Source organism: Protopterus annectens, chromosome 1.part0 (assembly GCF_019279795.1).
Source record: "Protopterus annectens isolate FY-2018-M chromosome 1.part0, PAN1.0, whole genome shotgun sequence".
Lineage (NCBI taxonomy): Eukaryota > Metazoa > Chordata > Ceratodontiformes > Protopteridae > Protopterus > Protopterus annectens.
This window is the reverse complement of record NC_056725.1, coordinates 124,702,572-124,720,962: the sequence shown is the minus strand read 5'-3', so window position 1 is coordinate 124,720,962 and position 18,391 is coordinate 124,702,572. Positions and strand designations below refer to the sequence as shown.

At 36.0% G+C, this 18,391-nt stretch overlaps 1 protein-coding gene across 1 annotated transcript in view; it reads left to right on the top strand.

The window, feature by feature from the left end:
- The window catches only part of SYNE1 (spectrin repeat containing nuclear envelope protein 1), a 2,173,401-nt gene that overhangs the window by 428,012 nt on the left and 1,726,998 nt on the right, over positions 1-18,391 (top strand). Inside the window, exons 26-27 of the mRNA XM_044089035.1 lie at positions 8,936-9,061; positions 16,328-16,504. Coding sequence (XP_043944970.1) covers positions 8,936-9,061; positions 16,328-16,504 — 303 coding nt within the window. The remainder of the gene's footprint in view (positions 1-8,935; positions 9,062-16,327; positions 16,505-18,391) is intronic.

Here is an 18,391-nt window from a genome sequence, read left to right as displayed (position 1 = left end):
AAGAAGGTGCTAGGGACGCTGTCCCAACCAGCAAAGAATGAAGGCGAGATAGGACAACATAACATTAAGAAGTTATGTACTCACCATAATGTTCCATGTTTGTTGTCCATCTCGCCATCATTCTTGTGTCCCACCCTCCTTCCCCCACCTTCGCTCCTGGAGGATCGAGCGGTTCTTAGTAAGATTGGTTACCATGTCTCTGACTACCGTTTTGGTCTCTTTTATGATATGGTTATATACTACTGTATAATGGTTATGGTATCTGCAAACAAGATCTGGGTAATCTTCCCTGAGCATGATGGCATAGGGTATAGCTATGAGCCGGTGTAAGCTCTCAAGCTTTTGTATAAGGCTGAGACCCAACCAGCAAAGTACGAAGGCGAGATGGACAACAAACATGGAACGTTATGGTGCGTACATAACATCTTATTTGAATAGCACAATGAAATCACATGACTAAAAATCACAACTAAGATCACACGACACCCTCACTGAATAACAGAAAACAATGAATCAAGTGTAAAATACCATATAAAAGTAATTATAAAAAATAAGTTTTTATAAAACTCCTGTTTAAACAATTTAATTGATTCATTAAGACCTAGAAATTTAACAGCCTGAAGATGTAGTTGGCAGTAAGTTCCATTCCTTTTAAGTTTACTTTTAAAATCTCCACCCCTCATATCCAATTACTCACAATCTAGTATAAAAAATTAAGAATTCTGACATGAAATGCATGATTTGGTATGTCTAAAAAGAGAGTTTTTCTTACTTTTGCTTTTTATATCATACATATGTTCTTCAGTTGTCTTAGAAATTTGCCTGGGGTTGTGCCTATATAAAATGCAGGACAAATGAGCAAAGCACAACATATGTAGTTCCTTGTGAGTTGCAAGTGAAATGGTGGTTTACTGCAATAGTTTTATCAATATGTGTTAGTACAGCATAGGTCCTTTATAAATAAACCTGAAAGCACTTCACTTACCACAGCTATAGATGCCATTAGCTTTATCAATGTAAGGCACCTTTACAATAGTGCTCTTAGTTTGCAGGATATATTTTAAATTGTTTGATGTTTAATATATAAAATGAGGTTGATTGCCTGAAGTACTGGCAATCTCTGTATTACCAAGAAATACTTTTCAGTTATCTTTCAATATGTTTTTAATAATATGCTGATCATGGGTAATGTCTAAGCAGAAAATTAACTCTAATTTTGCATAACTAACTCTTTGATTCTATTTTCATTCCTTCCCTAAACATAAGAGGAAATCTAGTATTCTGACCATGGATGGCGCAGTGGTGCAGCAGTTGTGTTGTCGCCTCACAGCAAGAGGTTTGATTCTCAGTTGGGGTGCCTTCTGTATGGAGTCTGCATGTTCTCCCTGCGTTCATGTGGGGTTCCTCTCGGTGCTCTGGTTTCCTCCCACATTACAAAGACGTACATCTGGAGTGTTTCTCCATGGGCCGCTGCTGAAAATTGGCTTTGTTCCAAGTCAGACTTTCCTGGTAAACAAACATAAAAATAAATAAATAAATTCCCTTTATTAGTTATTTCAGTGGACACTTTCTAAAAAAAAATAATGTTTGCAACCCCTGTCAATAAACATGTTAAGGACACTATTTAATTCTTCACAAAATAAATCATCCAGAGAAAATAAATCTAGACATTCTAATCATTTGTCCTCTCAGGATATTTATCTTCATGTTTATGAAGTGATTACTATAAAATGTAAGTAACCATTATTGATTGTGAACTTCATGTATAAAGTACTTTCAAAACAATTTTCTCTAAAATTTAAAGTTACATTGACAACCAAGAAATGAACTGAAGCCTCAAAATCTCCAATAGTATACTGTAAAAAATTAATAGTGCTATTATGTTGTTCTAAAAACATATAACAATCAGCCAAAGACCCCCTCCAAAAAAAAAAATACTTGTCATTCATGAACCTTTTGTAAGAAATAACTTTTTCATGTAGTGGAATATTAATAATTTTGTTCCCACCAGTCAAGGACTGTTTTCACAAAGGAGGGTGATTCAGTGGCCCCTGTATATGTCCCTCTAATCTATTGGTAATGTTTCAGGTTGAAAACAACAAAAAAAAAATCAGGTCCATTAACATACTAAGGGTGTTGCTCTTACTGGCACGAATAGTGGTATAACGTGTTAAAAAAAGTTTGATACATTCTAAACTTTTCCCTTGTCAATTATAGATGAATAGAGAATTCATGTCAACTGTAAACAAAACAATGTCTTCTTCAAAAATAGAATGACACCTCCTCAATAGCCTCCCTCATCTTTGGCATAGTATCCATCAGACTTACTAAAAAAAATAATTACCAAACTTCTACATACAGACAGACAGAGAGCCAGTTTACTCAAGAGTTCTTTTAAACTGCATCAGTATGTATTTTAATAATTCATTCTATCAAAGTGACTTATGTTCCACAATTGTGGAAACAATCATTCATTATTTATGTCCATAAAGAAGGAAAGTCACTAGCACTACCCAATTTTAAGCCAATCTACCTGTTTTCTCAGTGCATTCCTAAGCAATTGTCAGAACATCTAAACAAATATACCTTAATCTGCAAGTCAAAACATCGTTTCAGAGCAGGTCTTGATACCAAAACTACTTGAAGATGTTAATGAAAAAAATAAACTATCCCATTTCCTTGACGTCTCAAAAGTTTTTCATACAGTGTTTCACCGATTCTACTAATCCAGTTATCTTATGTAAATATCAGCTACCCTTTTATTTAATGGCTTCATAGTTAATCTTAAACAAGGATCACAGAGTATTAGATGGCAGCACTCTTACTCCCCCTTACCTATTGGAGTACCTCAAAGCTCTGTATAAGTTCTTGTCCTCTTACACAAACTTATTAACGATATGCATATTGTATCAAATGTGGTACACTCACTCGTCTGGTATTCAGATGATTCAACACTTCATGTGCTCTGAAAACTCTTATGATTAGTTCTAAGATCAAAATGAAGAAAGCTTTACTGGAACGTTAGCTCACCAGTTTACAACAATTACTAAGCGCACAAAAAATGAAATTATCATCTTCCCTCCACCCACTGCAGAACACACAAATGCTTCTATATAAATTCTCTCACTTAATGGCCCCATAATCAAGTATGTAACCTAGGCCAGATTACTATATGTTCTCATTGATCAACATTTAAAATCCAATCAACATGTCAACTACACTCTCAATAAAACAAACAAACAAAAAAATTACTTTACAGGGTCAAATCATGCCTTAATGAGTATGCCTTTGTAACTACGGCTCTCACACTCTTACAGCAGAGTCAGATATATACCTCTACTGTACTAACCAATATCCAGGCTACCCAACTCATTGTAGAATTATCTCAGGTATTGACCTTATTACAATTCAAAACAGCCCATCTGTTTTTAACGCAATACATAAAAATACATTACCTTCAATAATACACATCTTCCAGAAAAAAGTCAGAATTTATAAGTCACTCAAAAAATCTAGTAATCAGCACAGAGATTCATTACATTCAGTTTCAGTCATAAAACAGAAAAAAAGGAACACAAGCCCTTCCAAAATATAAACTGGTTCCCTACTAAAAGCACCTAACATCTAAATATACCTACCATTTCACTTTTCTGTATGGATAATACACACTCCCTGTCTTTATTATTAAAAACTACTTGCAACTGTGTAGCAATTGTCCTCCCTGATAATACTATAATTCATACCCCCCAACTCTTCCTTATTAGCCACTACAATCCACTACACCAAAGGTCAGGATCCAAAAATATAGTTTTATTGAAGGTTAAGCGCTTTCTTCCCCTAAGAGGGACTTCATCAGAACAAATTCAACAAAAAAACCCCAGCTGTTTTTATATGAATCCCATAATGAATCACATAAACAATTAAGCCCCATTTGATTATGAAAATCTTAAAACCCATTATAAAAATAATTATGAATTGCAAAAGATTTTTTATAAAAATACATCACTTTTAAAAAAAATACTTTGACAAAATACAATAAAACATGCATTGAAAAAACTCAGTAAAAAAATTGCAATAGAACATTTTTACATTTCCTAACCAAGGATGTGTTTTAATTTTAACAGACAAGCCATATGTATACTTTCATTAATTCCTGGGTGCTGTGTAGCGTTTAACCTTAACTGCCACTTAAGCTCACAAATCTCTAAGTGCACGTCCAAGACCCTACCCTGAAAATCTTTAAACAACTGCTGCAAAACCATGAATTTAAAAACATGATCCCTATACTCATGGACATGTCTGAATAGTGCATTGGTCATTTTATTGTTTCTTATATCCAGCAAGTGCTCACTGATCGTTTCTTTAAGATGCCTACAAGTTTTTCCCACATAATATGTGGGACAGTTTAAGCACCTAGCGAGATAGACAACATTCTTACTATTACAATTAAAGTGCCCAGTTAGATATATAATTTTGCCATTCAAGTTGAATTGATCATTGGTTTCCAAAATGTTTTACAACAGGCCCCCATCCCACATTTAAAATTTCTACTGAGCCTAGAATGAACCAAGGCATTATGAAATACACTCGATTCCAAAATAATTTTAAAGGACCTGCCTTTTCTATATATCATTATAGGGACCATGCCCGCCTTTTGGGCTATTTGATGGTCAAATTGCAAGATTTCTCAATTACGCCTAATAGTATCAACTACTGCTTTAAAATCCAAATTAAATGTAATAGTAAAACTAAACTTCATGTTTGTCCTGTCCTTCTTATTGGCATTATAACTCTCAGTCACTAAACCTATTCCATCTTTTACACCTAATATAGGCTTATAAATGCCATAAATTCGCTTTTTTACTACCTCATTGGCAACCTCACTCAGCATCTGCAGAGGATACCCTCTTTGCTTGAACATCTGAATTATAAAGCACACTTCATCCTTAAACCTGTCCACATTACTTACCAATCTGGCAGCCGTAACCAATTGTCCTTTTATAACAGATGTTTAAAATAGATGTTTATAATAGATGTTTTTTGGTCAGCTATCAAAATCTAAATAGGAATTGGAAAATGTGGGTTTTCGAAAAATTTCAGATGTCATCCTGTTGTTTGCCAAATCAGTCGCCATATGCACATCTAAATAAGTTCTTTACTATAGCTAAATGTAAATTTCAAAAAGTCTACTGTCTCATTAATATACTGCAAAAATTCTTTTTAACATTTCCTCAGGCCCTTTCCATACCAAAAAATAGTGTCCAAAAATCTGGTATAATGCAAAATCCTAGACTGAAATTTGCTCTTAAAGACAAATTCCTGCTCCCAGAAGGACATCACATAATTTGCAAAAACAGGGGAGCAGGCTGCCCCCATTGCCACCCCCGTGGCCTGTTTAAAATATTTCCCTTTAAAGAACACATAATAGTTCTTGAGCACTAATTCCATTAATACCAGAAATTTGTTGATCTGATCTTGGTCATATAACCTTGTTTTAATCAGTTGAGCCTCTAACCATGTTAAACCCACTTCATGGGGAATCACTAAAAAAAAATTCGGACAACAATTGTAACCAAATAAATGTCCTTACTGATCTTATTTTATTTAATTTTTCCAAAACGTTCTATGAATTTTTGCATATATATATATATATATATATATATATATATATATATATATAAAGGAAAGCAATCCTTTTTGTAATTGAACGTCCAAAAATTTACTAATAAAACAGGTCTTGGCCCGCTTCCCATCAGCAACAGCACAGCACCCAGAATTAATGAAAGTATATATATGTAAAGATTCATGGAACTTTTTGGAAAAATTAAATACAATAAGATCAGTAAGGGCATTTATTTGGTTACAATTGATGTCCGAAATTTGTTTTTAGTGATTCCCCATGAAGTGGGTTTAACATGGTTAGAGGTTCAACAGATTAAAACAAGGTTATATGACCAAGATCAGATCAACAAATTTCTGGCATTAATGGAATTAGTGCTCAAGAACAATTATGTGTTCTTTGAAGGGCAATATTTTAAACAGGCCATGGGGGTGGCAATGGGGTCAGACTGCTCCCCTGTTTTTACAAATTATGTGATGTCCTCCAGGGAGCAGGAATTTGTCTTTAAGAGCAAATTTCAGTCCAGGATTTCACATTATACCAAATTTTTGGATGATATTTTTTTGATATGGAAAGGGCCTGAAGAGATGTTAAAAGAATTTTTGCAGTATATTAATGAGACAGTACACGTTTTGATATTTACATTTAGCTATAGCAAAGAATTCATTACTTATTTAGGTGTGCATTTGGCGATTGATTTGGCAAACAACAGGATGACATCTGAAATTTTTTGAAAACCCACATTTTCCAATTCCTATTTAGATTTTTATAGCTGGCATCCCTATCACTAAAAAAGTCTATTATAAAAGGATAATTGGTTAGGGTTGCCAGATTGGTAATCGATGTAGACAGGTTTAAGGATGAAGTGGATTTTATAATTCAGATGTTCAAGCAAAGAGGATATCCCCCCTCAGATGCTGAGTGAGGTTGCCAATGGGGTAGTAAAAAAGCGAATTGATAGCATTTATAAGCCTATATTAGGTGTAAAAGATGGAATAGGTTTAGTGTCTGATAGTTATGATGCCAATAAGAAGGACAGGACAAACATGAAGTTTAGTTTTATTACTACATTTAATTTGGATTCTAAAGCAGTAGTTGATACTATTAGGTGTAATTGGGAAATCTTGCAATCTGACCATCAAATAGCCCAAAAGGTGGGCAGGGCCCCTGTAATAGTATATAGATAAAACAGGTCCTTTAAAAATATTTTGGAATAGAGAGTATTTCATAATGCCTTGGTTCATTCTAGGCTCAGTGGAAGTTTTAAATGTGGGATGGGGGGCCTGTTGTAAAAACATTTTGGAAACCAATGATCCTTTCAGCTTAAATGGCAGAAATATATATTTAACTGGGCACTTTAATTGTAATAGTAAGAATGTTGTCTATCTCGCTAAGTGCTTAAACTGTCCCATATATTATGTGGGGAAAAACTTATAGGCATCGTAAAGAAAGGATCAGTGAGTACTTGCTGGATATAAGAAATATAAGTAAAATATAAGTAAAATGACCAATGCACTATTCAGAAATGTCCATGAGTATAGGGATCTTTGTCTTTGTCTTTTCGGCTTTTCCCAGTTAGGGGTCGCCACTCCATGAGTATAGGGATCATGTTTTTAAATTCATGGTTTTGCAGCAGTTGTTTAAAGATTTTCAGGGTAGGGTCTTGGACGTGCTGTTAGACATTTGTGAGCTTAAGTGGCAGTTAAGGTTAAATGCCACACAGCACCAGGAATTAATGAAAGTATATATATTGCCTGTCTGTTAAAATTAAAACACATCCTAGGTTAGGAAATGTAAAAATATCCTATTGCAGTTTTTTTTTTAATGATTTTTTTTCATTGGATTTTTTATTGTATTCTGTTACTGTATTTTTTAAAAGTGATTTATTTTTATAAAAAATCTTTTGCAATTCATAATTATTTTTATAATGGGTTTTAAGATGTTCATAATCAAATGGGGCTTAATTGTTTAATTGATTCATTATGAGATTCATATAAAAAGGGCTGGGTTTGTTTGTTGAATTTGTTCTGATGAAGTCCCTCTTAGGGGAAGAAAGCACTTAACCTTCAATAAAACTGTGTTTTTGGATCTTGACCTTTGGTGTGGTGGATTGTAGTGGCGAGTGGAATCTTTCTGGTGGTCCTTTAGTTCTTGAGTTTATATCTTCCTTATAAGCACTTTCTTGCAAACCTGAAGCAGATGTTTTGTTAATCTTTCACACTCTTTATACAGACATTACCCAGTTTACTTCCTCACATCTCTAGTGCATCTGTCACTTCCTAAACACTTACTACCTGCACACAACTCCTTCCCCAATCCCCTGTCCAACCCTTGCAAATACTGTTGTACTTATTTCCAAAACCAAACTACTGGTTTCCTCTCTGGTGTCTCCTCCTCCTCATATCTTCCTTCCTCTTATTACATCATCCGTTGACCTAATTGATATGTTGTCTTTGACATGTTTCTTAATAAACTGACCTCTTCACAATTCTTTCTTCCTTTTCTTAAACACAGAGACGGCAGGAGAAGAGAGATTACTGAACATCACTCTTCTCCTTTAAATGTGTTTTCTTCATGGAAGCAAGCCCTCTGCACCCCCTGAACCTACGTATACTAACTCCAAGATCACCATACATCAGCGAAAAAGGAATGTTCTGTGAAAAAGCCATTTCAGACTTAATATGTAACTTTCTTTTTTTCAGGCATTCAGTCTCAGCAATACAGGACTCACTAAAGCGAGTCCCAGCATTTCAAAGGTTTGCCTTCCTGTTGTGTATTTCTGTGTGACTGGGTTCCAGAAAATTTTCCAAAGCTCTGTGCATGAATGCCTTGTATGTGTGTGTGTGTTTGCAAAAACTGATGTAACTGGGTTCCTTTGGTTTCCAGCAAATTGTCTAAAATGTTTTGCAACTTTCTGAGCTAAACAGGTTATTGCACTTTCACTACTCCTGGTAATTTTATTGGCTATTCTACACTGCATCTGTATCAGCGTTCCTTAATAAGAAATATTTCTCCTAATTTCTGATTGACTTATACATATGCATTAAACACAGATGCACATTAAATTATATACTGAAATGACAGTTGCTTTGTTTATAACTTTAGCTTGTAATATTCCTCTAACAATACAGCATCGATAAGTCTATGAACTCTGGTGGTATGTATCTGTCTTATTTCTCAGTATTATGGTGCCATGCACTTTACCACTACTTGTATTGCCACTGAGACATATATTTAATTCTATAATAATGGTCTTTGTGCAGCTGAATATATTCATGATACAAATAATGAATATTATTCAATTTCTTTTTTTAGGTTAAGCATTACAGAGCCCTGCAAGAACAGGCTAACACCTACCTGGATCTTCTCTGCTCTATGTGTGACTTATCAGATAGTGCAGTTCAGAATACAGCAAGAGATGTCCAGGAAATAAAACACCTGGTAATAGTTTCATATTTAATCAATATGCATTTTTTTGTGTTTGTTTGTTTGTTCACAGCAAATGTTTTACAAAAACTAACCTTTTGACTGACAATCGCTGTTAGTTTTCCATCAGAAAAACAATCATCTTTGCTTCAGAAACTGACTTCAGAGACAGAAGGACTGTAAGAGCTGAGAGATGGCTTTGAATGAGGATAAGATTGCTTCTGTCTTTGGATGGGGAAGAAAAAAGTATATATTTAGTACTTATCTAACCCTTAAAGACAGTGATGTATAGCTTCTAGTGATGGAGTGGGGTTCTGTGCCTGATTCTAGTGTTTTGATGCCTTATTTCATTGTGGCTTCAGTAATGTCATCCCTTTTCTGTAAAACAAGTTTGGCATTGACAATTAGCTCATTCATTCCTGCTGTCCCAGTGTTAGATTTGCCATTTTCTAGTCTGCTGTCTGTTGATCAAGCTAAGCCACCACCGTGCCTAGCTAAAACTGAATGGGGTGGGGTAATTGTTATGTGATTAGATGAAAAATCTCAATTGTAAAACTATAGCAGAATGACGCTTAACGGGGACAGAGTAATGCACAGGAAAATTGTACATAGAAGTACAATAAAACAGAAGACTTCAGGAATGCTGTATAGTTTCCATGGTATTTACATGTCTGTATCTTCACTTACAAAACTTGTAAAATTTTAAGTAGCTGCATGCATATGTACACATATCTCTCTCTCTCTTTCTCTCTCTCTCCCTATATATATATCTATATATATATATATATATATATATATATATATATATATATATATACACATATACACAATCATTCCATGTAACTATCTCTCTCTCTCTCTCTCTATATATATATATATATATATATATGGATCTACATTTTTAAATCGAAAGTACGGTTCATCGAACTGTACTTCCTCAAGCTTACTTCTGTGAAAGTGCATTACATCAAAAATGCACTTTCACGGAATAAAAAAACAAAAACAAACTAAAAAAGTAAAATAACACACTAAACAGTGTTATGCAGGGGGGGCAAGCCTCCCTGCACCCCCCATGTGGGGGGGCTGCACCCCACACACCCCCTACTTTAATATTCTCACTCCGAGAGTGTACTACAGTGGCGAAAAGGGAATATTCCCTTACCCCCACTATACTACAACCTCAACAAAACTTTCCTTAATTGTACATCAACAGTACACGTTGATGTACAACTAAGGCAACATACAAACTGCATGTTTTCCTTTTTATTTGTTTACTTTAGCGAAAGTGCATGTTTGACAAAATGCACTTTCGCTAAAGTAATTTCGACAAAGTACGGTTTGATGAACCGTACTGTCAATAAAATAAATAGGACCCATAAATATACTTCAAAACTGATATAGCCAAGACCATATGATTTTTTTCTGAACTTCAAACATAAAAAAAAATAATACTAATAATAATAATAAAAATAATAATAATAATAATAATAAAAAACAAAAACAATCTATGTTTAACATTTGCACCCCCCCCACACCCCTGCTAATTAAATATACCTACTCTGAGATCACACTTTATTGGGGAAAAGGGTACATTTCCTATTCTGCACTGTACCATGATCTCCATTCAAAATGTTCACAGTTTCAAAACTTCGATCATATGGTCCCAACCATATGACTTTCGAAGTTTTGATTTGAAGCTTCGATATATGTATATATATATATATATATGGGTCTACCTGACAACGTCGACAAGCCACAACATCGACAACCAGTTTACCGACACCACATAACCGACAGTCCACAAGATCGAAAAGCCACAACATCGACAACCATTTTACCGACAGCACATCAAAACAAATCCCCTGTCCAAAAAGCACACACACAACACAACAACACCAAAATCCTTACAAACCCACACTAAACCTCACATACACAACTATCTACAACCTTAACCCAAACCCTAACCCTAAGGTCCGTCACTATCACACACTTACCTAACCGCCTAACCCTAACTCACTTAACCGCCCTAACCCAAAGACTATCACTACCGACACTTACCTAACCCGCCCTAACCCAAACTCACTTAACCCGCCCTAACCCAAAGACTATCACTACCGCACACTTACCTAACCCGCCCTAACCCTAACTCACTTAACCCCTAACCCAAAGACTATCACTACCGACACTTACCTAACCCGCGCCCTAACCCTAACTCACTTAACCCACCCCTATCCCTACAGACCATCAATATCGCACACTTACCTTACTTGCACCCTAACGTCCGTCACTACCGCATACTTACACAGCCTTTTCCCATGTCGGTGTTCTCAGCGTCGGTGTTTTCATCCGTCGGTCTTCTCAATTGTCGATCTTCTGGCGTCGGTAAACTGGTTGTCGATGTTGTGGCTTGTCGACGTTGTCAGGTAGACCCATATATATATATATATATATATATATATATATATATATATATATATATATATATATGTATATATATATATATATATATATATATCTTTTTATATATATATATATATATATATATATAGATATATATATATATATATATATATATATATATATACATATATATACATAAACATAGATAGATATAGATATACATACATAGATAGATATGGGAATATTATGATACACCGAATGTGCCCACGACATCTGTATGGTTAACATCACTTGGTTGACAGAAACAGATGACTGACATACAGAAAAGCAAGGCAATTCTTGGGTAGAGGAATATTCTCTTTCCCTGGGGATTGTACGATCTTAGAGCTAGTATATATAATTAACAGGGGGTGGGATGTAGGGGGACGTGCCCCTGCAAAAGAATGTTTTTTGCTATTTTCTTTTGAGTTTTAGTTTTGCATGCTGTGAGGTTATTGCTTGGTGCATTCATAATAGCATGTTAACCTTTCTGTTGCTGTTGTTTCGTGGTCAATATTTTGAATGTTCGAATTTTGGCATTTGTGTCTTTTGATTAAATTCAGTAGACCTACACACATATATATATATATATATATATATATATATATACATATATGTATATATATATATATATATATATATATATATATATATATGTGTGTGTGTGTGTGTGCGAGCGCGCGCGGGCGCGCATGTGTATTTATATGTCTTCAAACACTAGAGTTAAAATCCATGCTGGTAGATATGTCTCGCACTTTTAAATTGTCTACAGGTACAGATGCCCACTGTCATGCGCATGGTTTCTTTATATTTGAAGCCGCCATGATGAGCAGATCTGGATAGAAGAGCTACAGAATAAACAATAAGGAAGTTACAGTTTCAGTATTTGCAGATAATGTTGATGTATATGAATGATTCTAAAAAAAGAAGCTGAACTGTGTCAGATGTTAAATTTGGTAAAATGTCAGGTAAATAAGACAAAAATGAGTAACAGGAGTTAAATTTGTCCTTTTTCCAATTTGAAGAAGAGTATGAATATTTATGATAGGCAGAGTGTATTATGTATCTAGATGTATGGCTGCAAATACTTTAGAGAGTTCTATTAGTAAAACATATGAGGTTCTGAAGTGAAAATTGAAGGATGATTTTTGAAGAGGGAAAATGACCTGACTAAAAAAATATCAGATAATTAAGGAAGTGAAATGGTGTCTGGTCTCTTTGTGGAGATAACGTCCCCTGTTTTGATTAATTGTGTTATCTGTGAGCCAACTGGCAATCCAGAGTGTGTGAACTATAGATGACATTACTTAGAGGAATGGTGAATTTCACATTTTTATTTAGTCATTGCTTGAAATCAGAATGATAATATTAGAAACTAAAGTGTAATAGTTCAGCTACAAGTCTGTTATGTGCTTTTATCCAAAGCACTTCACAAAAAACAGAAATTGAATAACAAATAAACAATAGTCAAAGCATTAGTTGTACAACAAATAAAAGTAAACAAGTCTGCAATGAATATACTTAGAACCAGCTGAAATTTTGGTACTGTACTGGTGACATCACTGCCAAGCTGATTTTAATGTCCTTGTCACATCTGAGTAGTGCTCCTTGTAAGGAAGAGAACATGGTTCTTGTTTGTACACACCGTTTTAGAGTAAATAAACATTGCACCACACACACTCCAAAGCATGCTTAGTATGAGCAACTGCTATTTCATGTGAGATTTTTGTATTGTATTACTGTATTGTTAGACTCTAACAGTGCATCATGGCACTAGTCCTTTCCTATTTATTTGGCACTTTTTTAATAAAAAGGTTTTGTTCATTTTTCATTCTCACCATGGCCCAAATAAATTTAGTGTTTTATTGGGGAGGGGATTTCCATAGAGTTTAATGGGTGCATTATTCTAGCCCTAATACCCTAGCCCAAAGGTTCCTGGAATTCATAAATTCAAATGCACTGGAACAACTAGTCACCTCTCCCACTAGGGGAGATAATATACTAGACCTGATCATCACAAACATGGGGACAAAATGCTCCACACCGGAAGTATACCCCTCACTAGTGAGATCTGACCACAAACTAATCACCCTGGATATACATATCCCACCTCCACCCCCAGCACAAAAGACCACAGTGAAAAACTTCTCAAAAGCAGACTTCACTCTTCTTAAGACTGAGATGGTATCCTTTAAGCCCACTGTGCCAGTGGATACCACATCCCACAATGCCGAATCCTTCACAAATACTTTTTATGGACATCTCCAAGAATGCATGGATCATGCAATCCCAAACAAATCCAAGTCCCTCTCCACCAAAGGCAAGCGTCCTGTCTGGTGGACCTCAGCCATAAACAAATTGTATAACAAAAGAAGGAAGCTACTGCACGTCAGAGCAAAATCCCATGAAGGGAAGACATCTCTGATCAACATTAGCAGAAAACTACGTTCTCTCATAAAAACATCCAAGGCCAACTTTGAGAGAAAAATCGCTAAGGACACTAAAGATAACCACAAAGCCTTCTTCAGCTATGTTAGAAACCTGGGTGGAAACCCTCAGATATGCTCAGAGTTGGTTCACAACAACATAAAATACACTGAACCCACAGATATTGCCAACATTCTGGCTGACAGATTCAGTGCAAATTTCTCCCCTCCTTCACCCCCAAAAGAAGAAATACTTATACCAGCTGAATGTAATCTCCCTGTCATCTCAGATGTCCAAGTGAGAACCACTCTAAACAAAGCAAAAAACACAGCATCAATGGGACCTGACGGTATCCCGGGTTGCGTGTTACGTGAACTCCAAGAGGAGCTAAACCCACACATAAAAATGCTATTTAACCTTAGCCTTACTTCGGGATATGTACCTGAACACTGGCGTACAGCAACAGTGGTCCCACTCCACAAGGGGGGTGCCTCTACAGACCCTGGAAACTACCGCCCCATAAGCTTAACCAGCCTGATCTGCAAAGCTATGGAAAGAATCATTATGGAACTCATAAACAGAGACATAGGGGACCAGCAGACACACACATCCTACAAAAAGGCCTCACAGAAACGGACAACTGGTGCCGGAGTCACGGCCTTAAACTAAATGCCAAAAAATGTATAGTCATCCCCTTTGGGAAAAACAAAGTACCCACAAATTATCACATAGACAGCAACCCACTGAGTACAGAAAAAGTAATCAGAGACCTAGGGACCCAAGTCGACAGCGACCTATCATTTGACACCCACGTTGCCAAAGTGGTTAGAAAAACATTCTACCTTGCACACCTCATCATGAAGGGATTCACATCCAGATCCAAGGATGTCATTGTACCCCTATATTCCTCCCTCATCAGACCCATGATTGAGTACAATGCCCCATTTGGTATGTACCTCACCCGGCATTTGCAACAGCTGGAGAGACCACAAAAGTACCTCACCAAGAGGATCAAGGGTCTCCAACATATGTCTTATTCTGCCAGACTAAAGAAACTTCAGCTCTATTCAGTAGCATACCGCCTGCTCAGAGGTGATCTCTGCCTGACGACAAGGCCATGTCCAGTCAGGATCTGATGGACATGCTCCACCTCAAAAAATCCAAATCCATCAGGACCACGAGAGCTAAAGACTTAAACCTCGGCACAAGTATGAATAGGACATGCTGGAGGGATAGATTCATAACCCAGAGGCTTCCCATGCTTTGGAACAGGATCCCAGTTCGTATTAGGCAGAGCCCCTCACTGACTCTTTTCAAGAGAAATCTTGATGAGTGGATGGGAGATCGTAAGTTTACTCCAGGGGTCACATCTGTGTCACTGCTAGACAGGTGCACAGTAAACTAATTCTATTATATAAGGGGACCTTCATTGTGTCACTACTAGACAGAGGCACAGTATTCTAAATTTATTCTGTACATTTTTTGTACCATTTCATGGGGTGGCAAAAGCCACATCACTATGGCTAGGCTTACAAATGCCCCAGGGCAGATAGCCTAGTACTATACTATGAAACTATTTCTGAACCTGTGCAGATTGCATCAAAGTCTATGGACACATTGCATGTTTTTTTCTGAGTAGATGTCAGTGAGGTTAAAGATCATTTGTGACTTTTAGTGGCATCAGCATGGGAAAAACAATTTTATTAAATGCTCCTTTGTATAAACAGAAGGAAAATATTTACCAGTCAAGTGAAAATGCTAATCTGCACTTTATGAGACATATAGAGTAGTGAAAAAAGGTTAGGCATTGAGTGTGACAAACTACTGTAATTATTTGTGGTGCATTTTTTTTGTCCTGTGAAATTCTAAGGATTGGGTTTGGAGCTGGCAGATATTTATACCTGTTTTTTTTTTTTTTTCATTTGGAACCTCAAATTCAGTTTGACTGTTTAGATTTCAGGAAGGGGATACTGATGCAAGTAGGAAAATGGGATTAGATTTTTTTGTCAATGCAGTTGTGTGACCATGTAGTTGCTGTGTTTAGGTAACTGTGTGAGGGAATCTCCTGATTTGCCCTCTCTGTGGTTGTGTGACAGTAGAGTTAATGGGTGCTAAGGAAGCCCTCTGCAGGAACGTAGATTTTGTTTCCTGTGATATTCAGCGTTTCTACTAATCAGTGTGCAGTTCCATTGTTGTGGGATCTAAGGTTTGTGTTCACAATGGTTGACCATAAATTCATCACTAATGGAGAAAAGAGCAAATTCTGGAAATTATATCATTTTTTTTTCATGTTAATTGGTTTGCCTTTTTTTTTGTAGTGATTTCTAAATTAGACACATTAAATAAATATTCTGTTACATGATGGTGAGCCCTGATAATGCTATAAATTAAACAATTTTGTTTGCTCCTTTGTAGACTGAGCAGAGGATATTACAGTTTCAGAAGCTTGCAAAAGGCTGGGAGGAGCTGAAACATCAAAGAGCTGAGCTCTCAGTCTACTTCCAAGATGCAGATCAGAAACTACAGATTCTGAAGCGAAGACCTGCAGAACTGGAGATGAAGATTGCCCAGAATCTGACTGCCCAGGTTCAGGTAGGGCAAGAAAGGGCCAATATTTGAAGAGACATGTATAAACATTGTCAATTTTATTTTAATTGTTACAAACTTGGGTTAGATACATGTAATCTTCATTGAGGTGAGCACCATTTTATGGCACAGTATAAAATTAACAGAAGATCAAAAAATATGTTTGCTTTACTTATTAGGCAGTCCCTTTAAAAATGTGTATTTTATAACCATTGTGGAAACTTTTTAATTATAGTCTTCATTTTTCTAGTATTCTCTCCAAATTAATGTTATAATTAATTACTAAATGACCAGTTGCTGGTGACAAAATACTTTACCAAGGTATATCAGTGTTTCTTAGATCCAACTGGAATTTTTAGACCCATGTATTTCTATTGAAAGGATGCAAAAATATAATGAGTGGAAGCATTTAATCAGCGAGAGAATGGTGAATACAAGGATTATTTTCCCCTGAAAAAGTTATTGAGAACAAAACATGGATTTTAGTTTTAGCAATAGATAGGCATAAAGCTATTCTGGAGGAAAATGGGACATAGTAGACTTCTTCTTAATCCAGCAGTGGCATTTTATTAAAGGTAAAGTTTGTGTTAGACGGTTGTCATAAGCTAGAATTACATTATGTTGATCAGACTATAAATCATTACCTCTGAGTTTATCTAAATTCCTTGTCCTATTTTCCAGACAGATTTTTTCAGTAGCAGCTAGCTTGCCCTGCCATCTGAGAATGTTCCCTTTAAACAGAGGTCGGATGCATGCTGTCATGTTGTAACAAACCATTAGTCTGCAGTATTTCCTATACAGACTAGTCCCAAAACCAAACGCAGGCTCGCTATAGACACAAACATCCAAAGGTTCAATTGTACTATGGGAATAATGTGAAGTAAACCTCCGAAAAGTCATAATTGAATATAAAAAGTATATAAAACATTGTAATTCTACCTCAGAGCCCGTCCATAACAAAAAATGTCATCCACAAATCTACAATAGAAATGCAGACAGCGTACAAAGTCATTATTAGTTAACACAGACTTATTTTCCCATTGAGCAAGAACCATATTGGCTTAGCTATTGGCCATAGCTATGCCATCCCGCTGTAAGTACAGGTTTCCCTCTAGGACAGTCTGTAAAAATAGACTAAGCAAGTCCACCATGCAAACATCATAACTCCCATATTCTAAAAGATAATCACTGACTAACTCTATCCCCTGCAAGTTGGGGATAGCAGTAAAGAGAGAAACCACGTCCAAGGTCACCAATAAAACATTAAAACTCTGTCCCTCCCTACACATAAACTCATTCAAGTCTCCCAAAAAGTGCTTTGTATCCTTCAGGACAGAGGTTGTTTTGTCTAGAACTGCCCTCAAATTCTTCTCAATATAAATGGAAAAGGGCTTGGTTAATCAGCCCTTTCCAGACACTGTAGGTCTGAAAGAGAGTGTAACCAGATCTTTGTGTACCTTGGAAAGCTCTTGAAAGACTGGAACCAAAGGACAGAAGACCTTAAAATAATTCATTAACTCAAGTGTTAACAGGCCACTTCAAAAATAGTCATCTACCACAGAGTGGATCCTATGTGTCATAACCTCTATACAAATGCTCCTTATCTGCTCATAGGTGCAATCATCAGATAACATATCTAAAATCGAAGAAATATAAAAATGTCAATCCATCAATATTACTGCTCCTCCCTTGTCTGCTGGTTTAATAACCAGCTCTGCATCATTTATATAAAAGTAATCAAACCATATTAACATTTTCACATTTACAGCCATTATACATCACATATATTGTTCTATACCAGATTAATCAAAGCAACATTGCATACATTTTTCAATTCTTGATTTCTCTTGAACCTTATTCCTTCTCCAAAGCATTTTGCTGCCTGCATTTTTC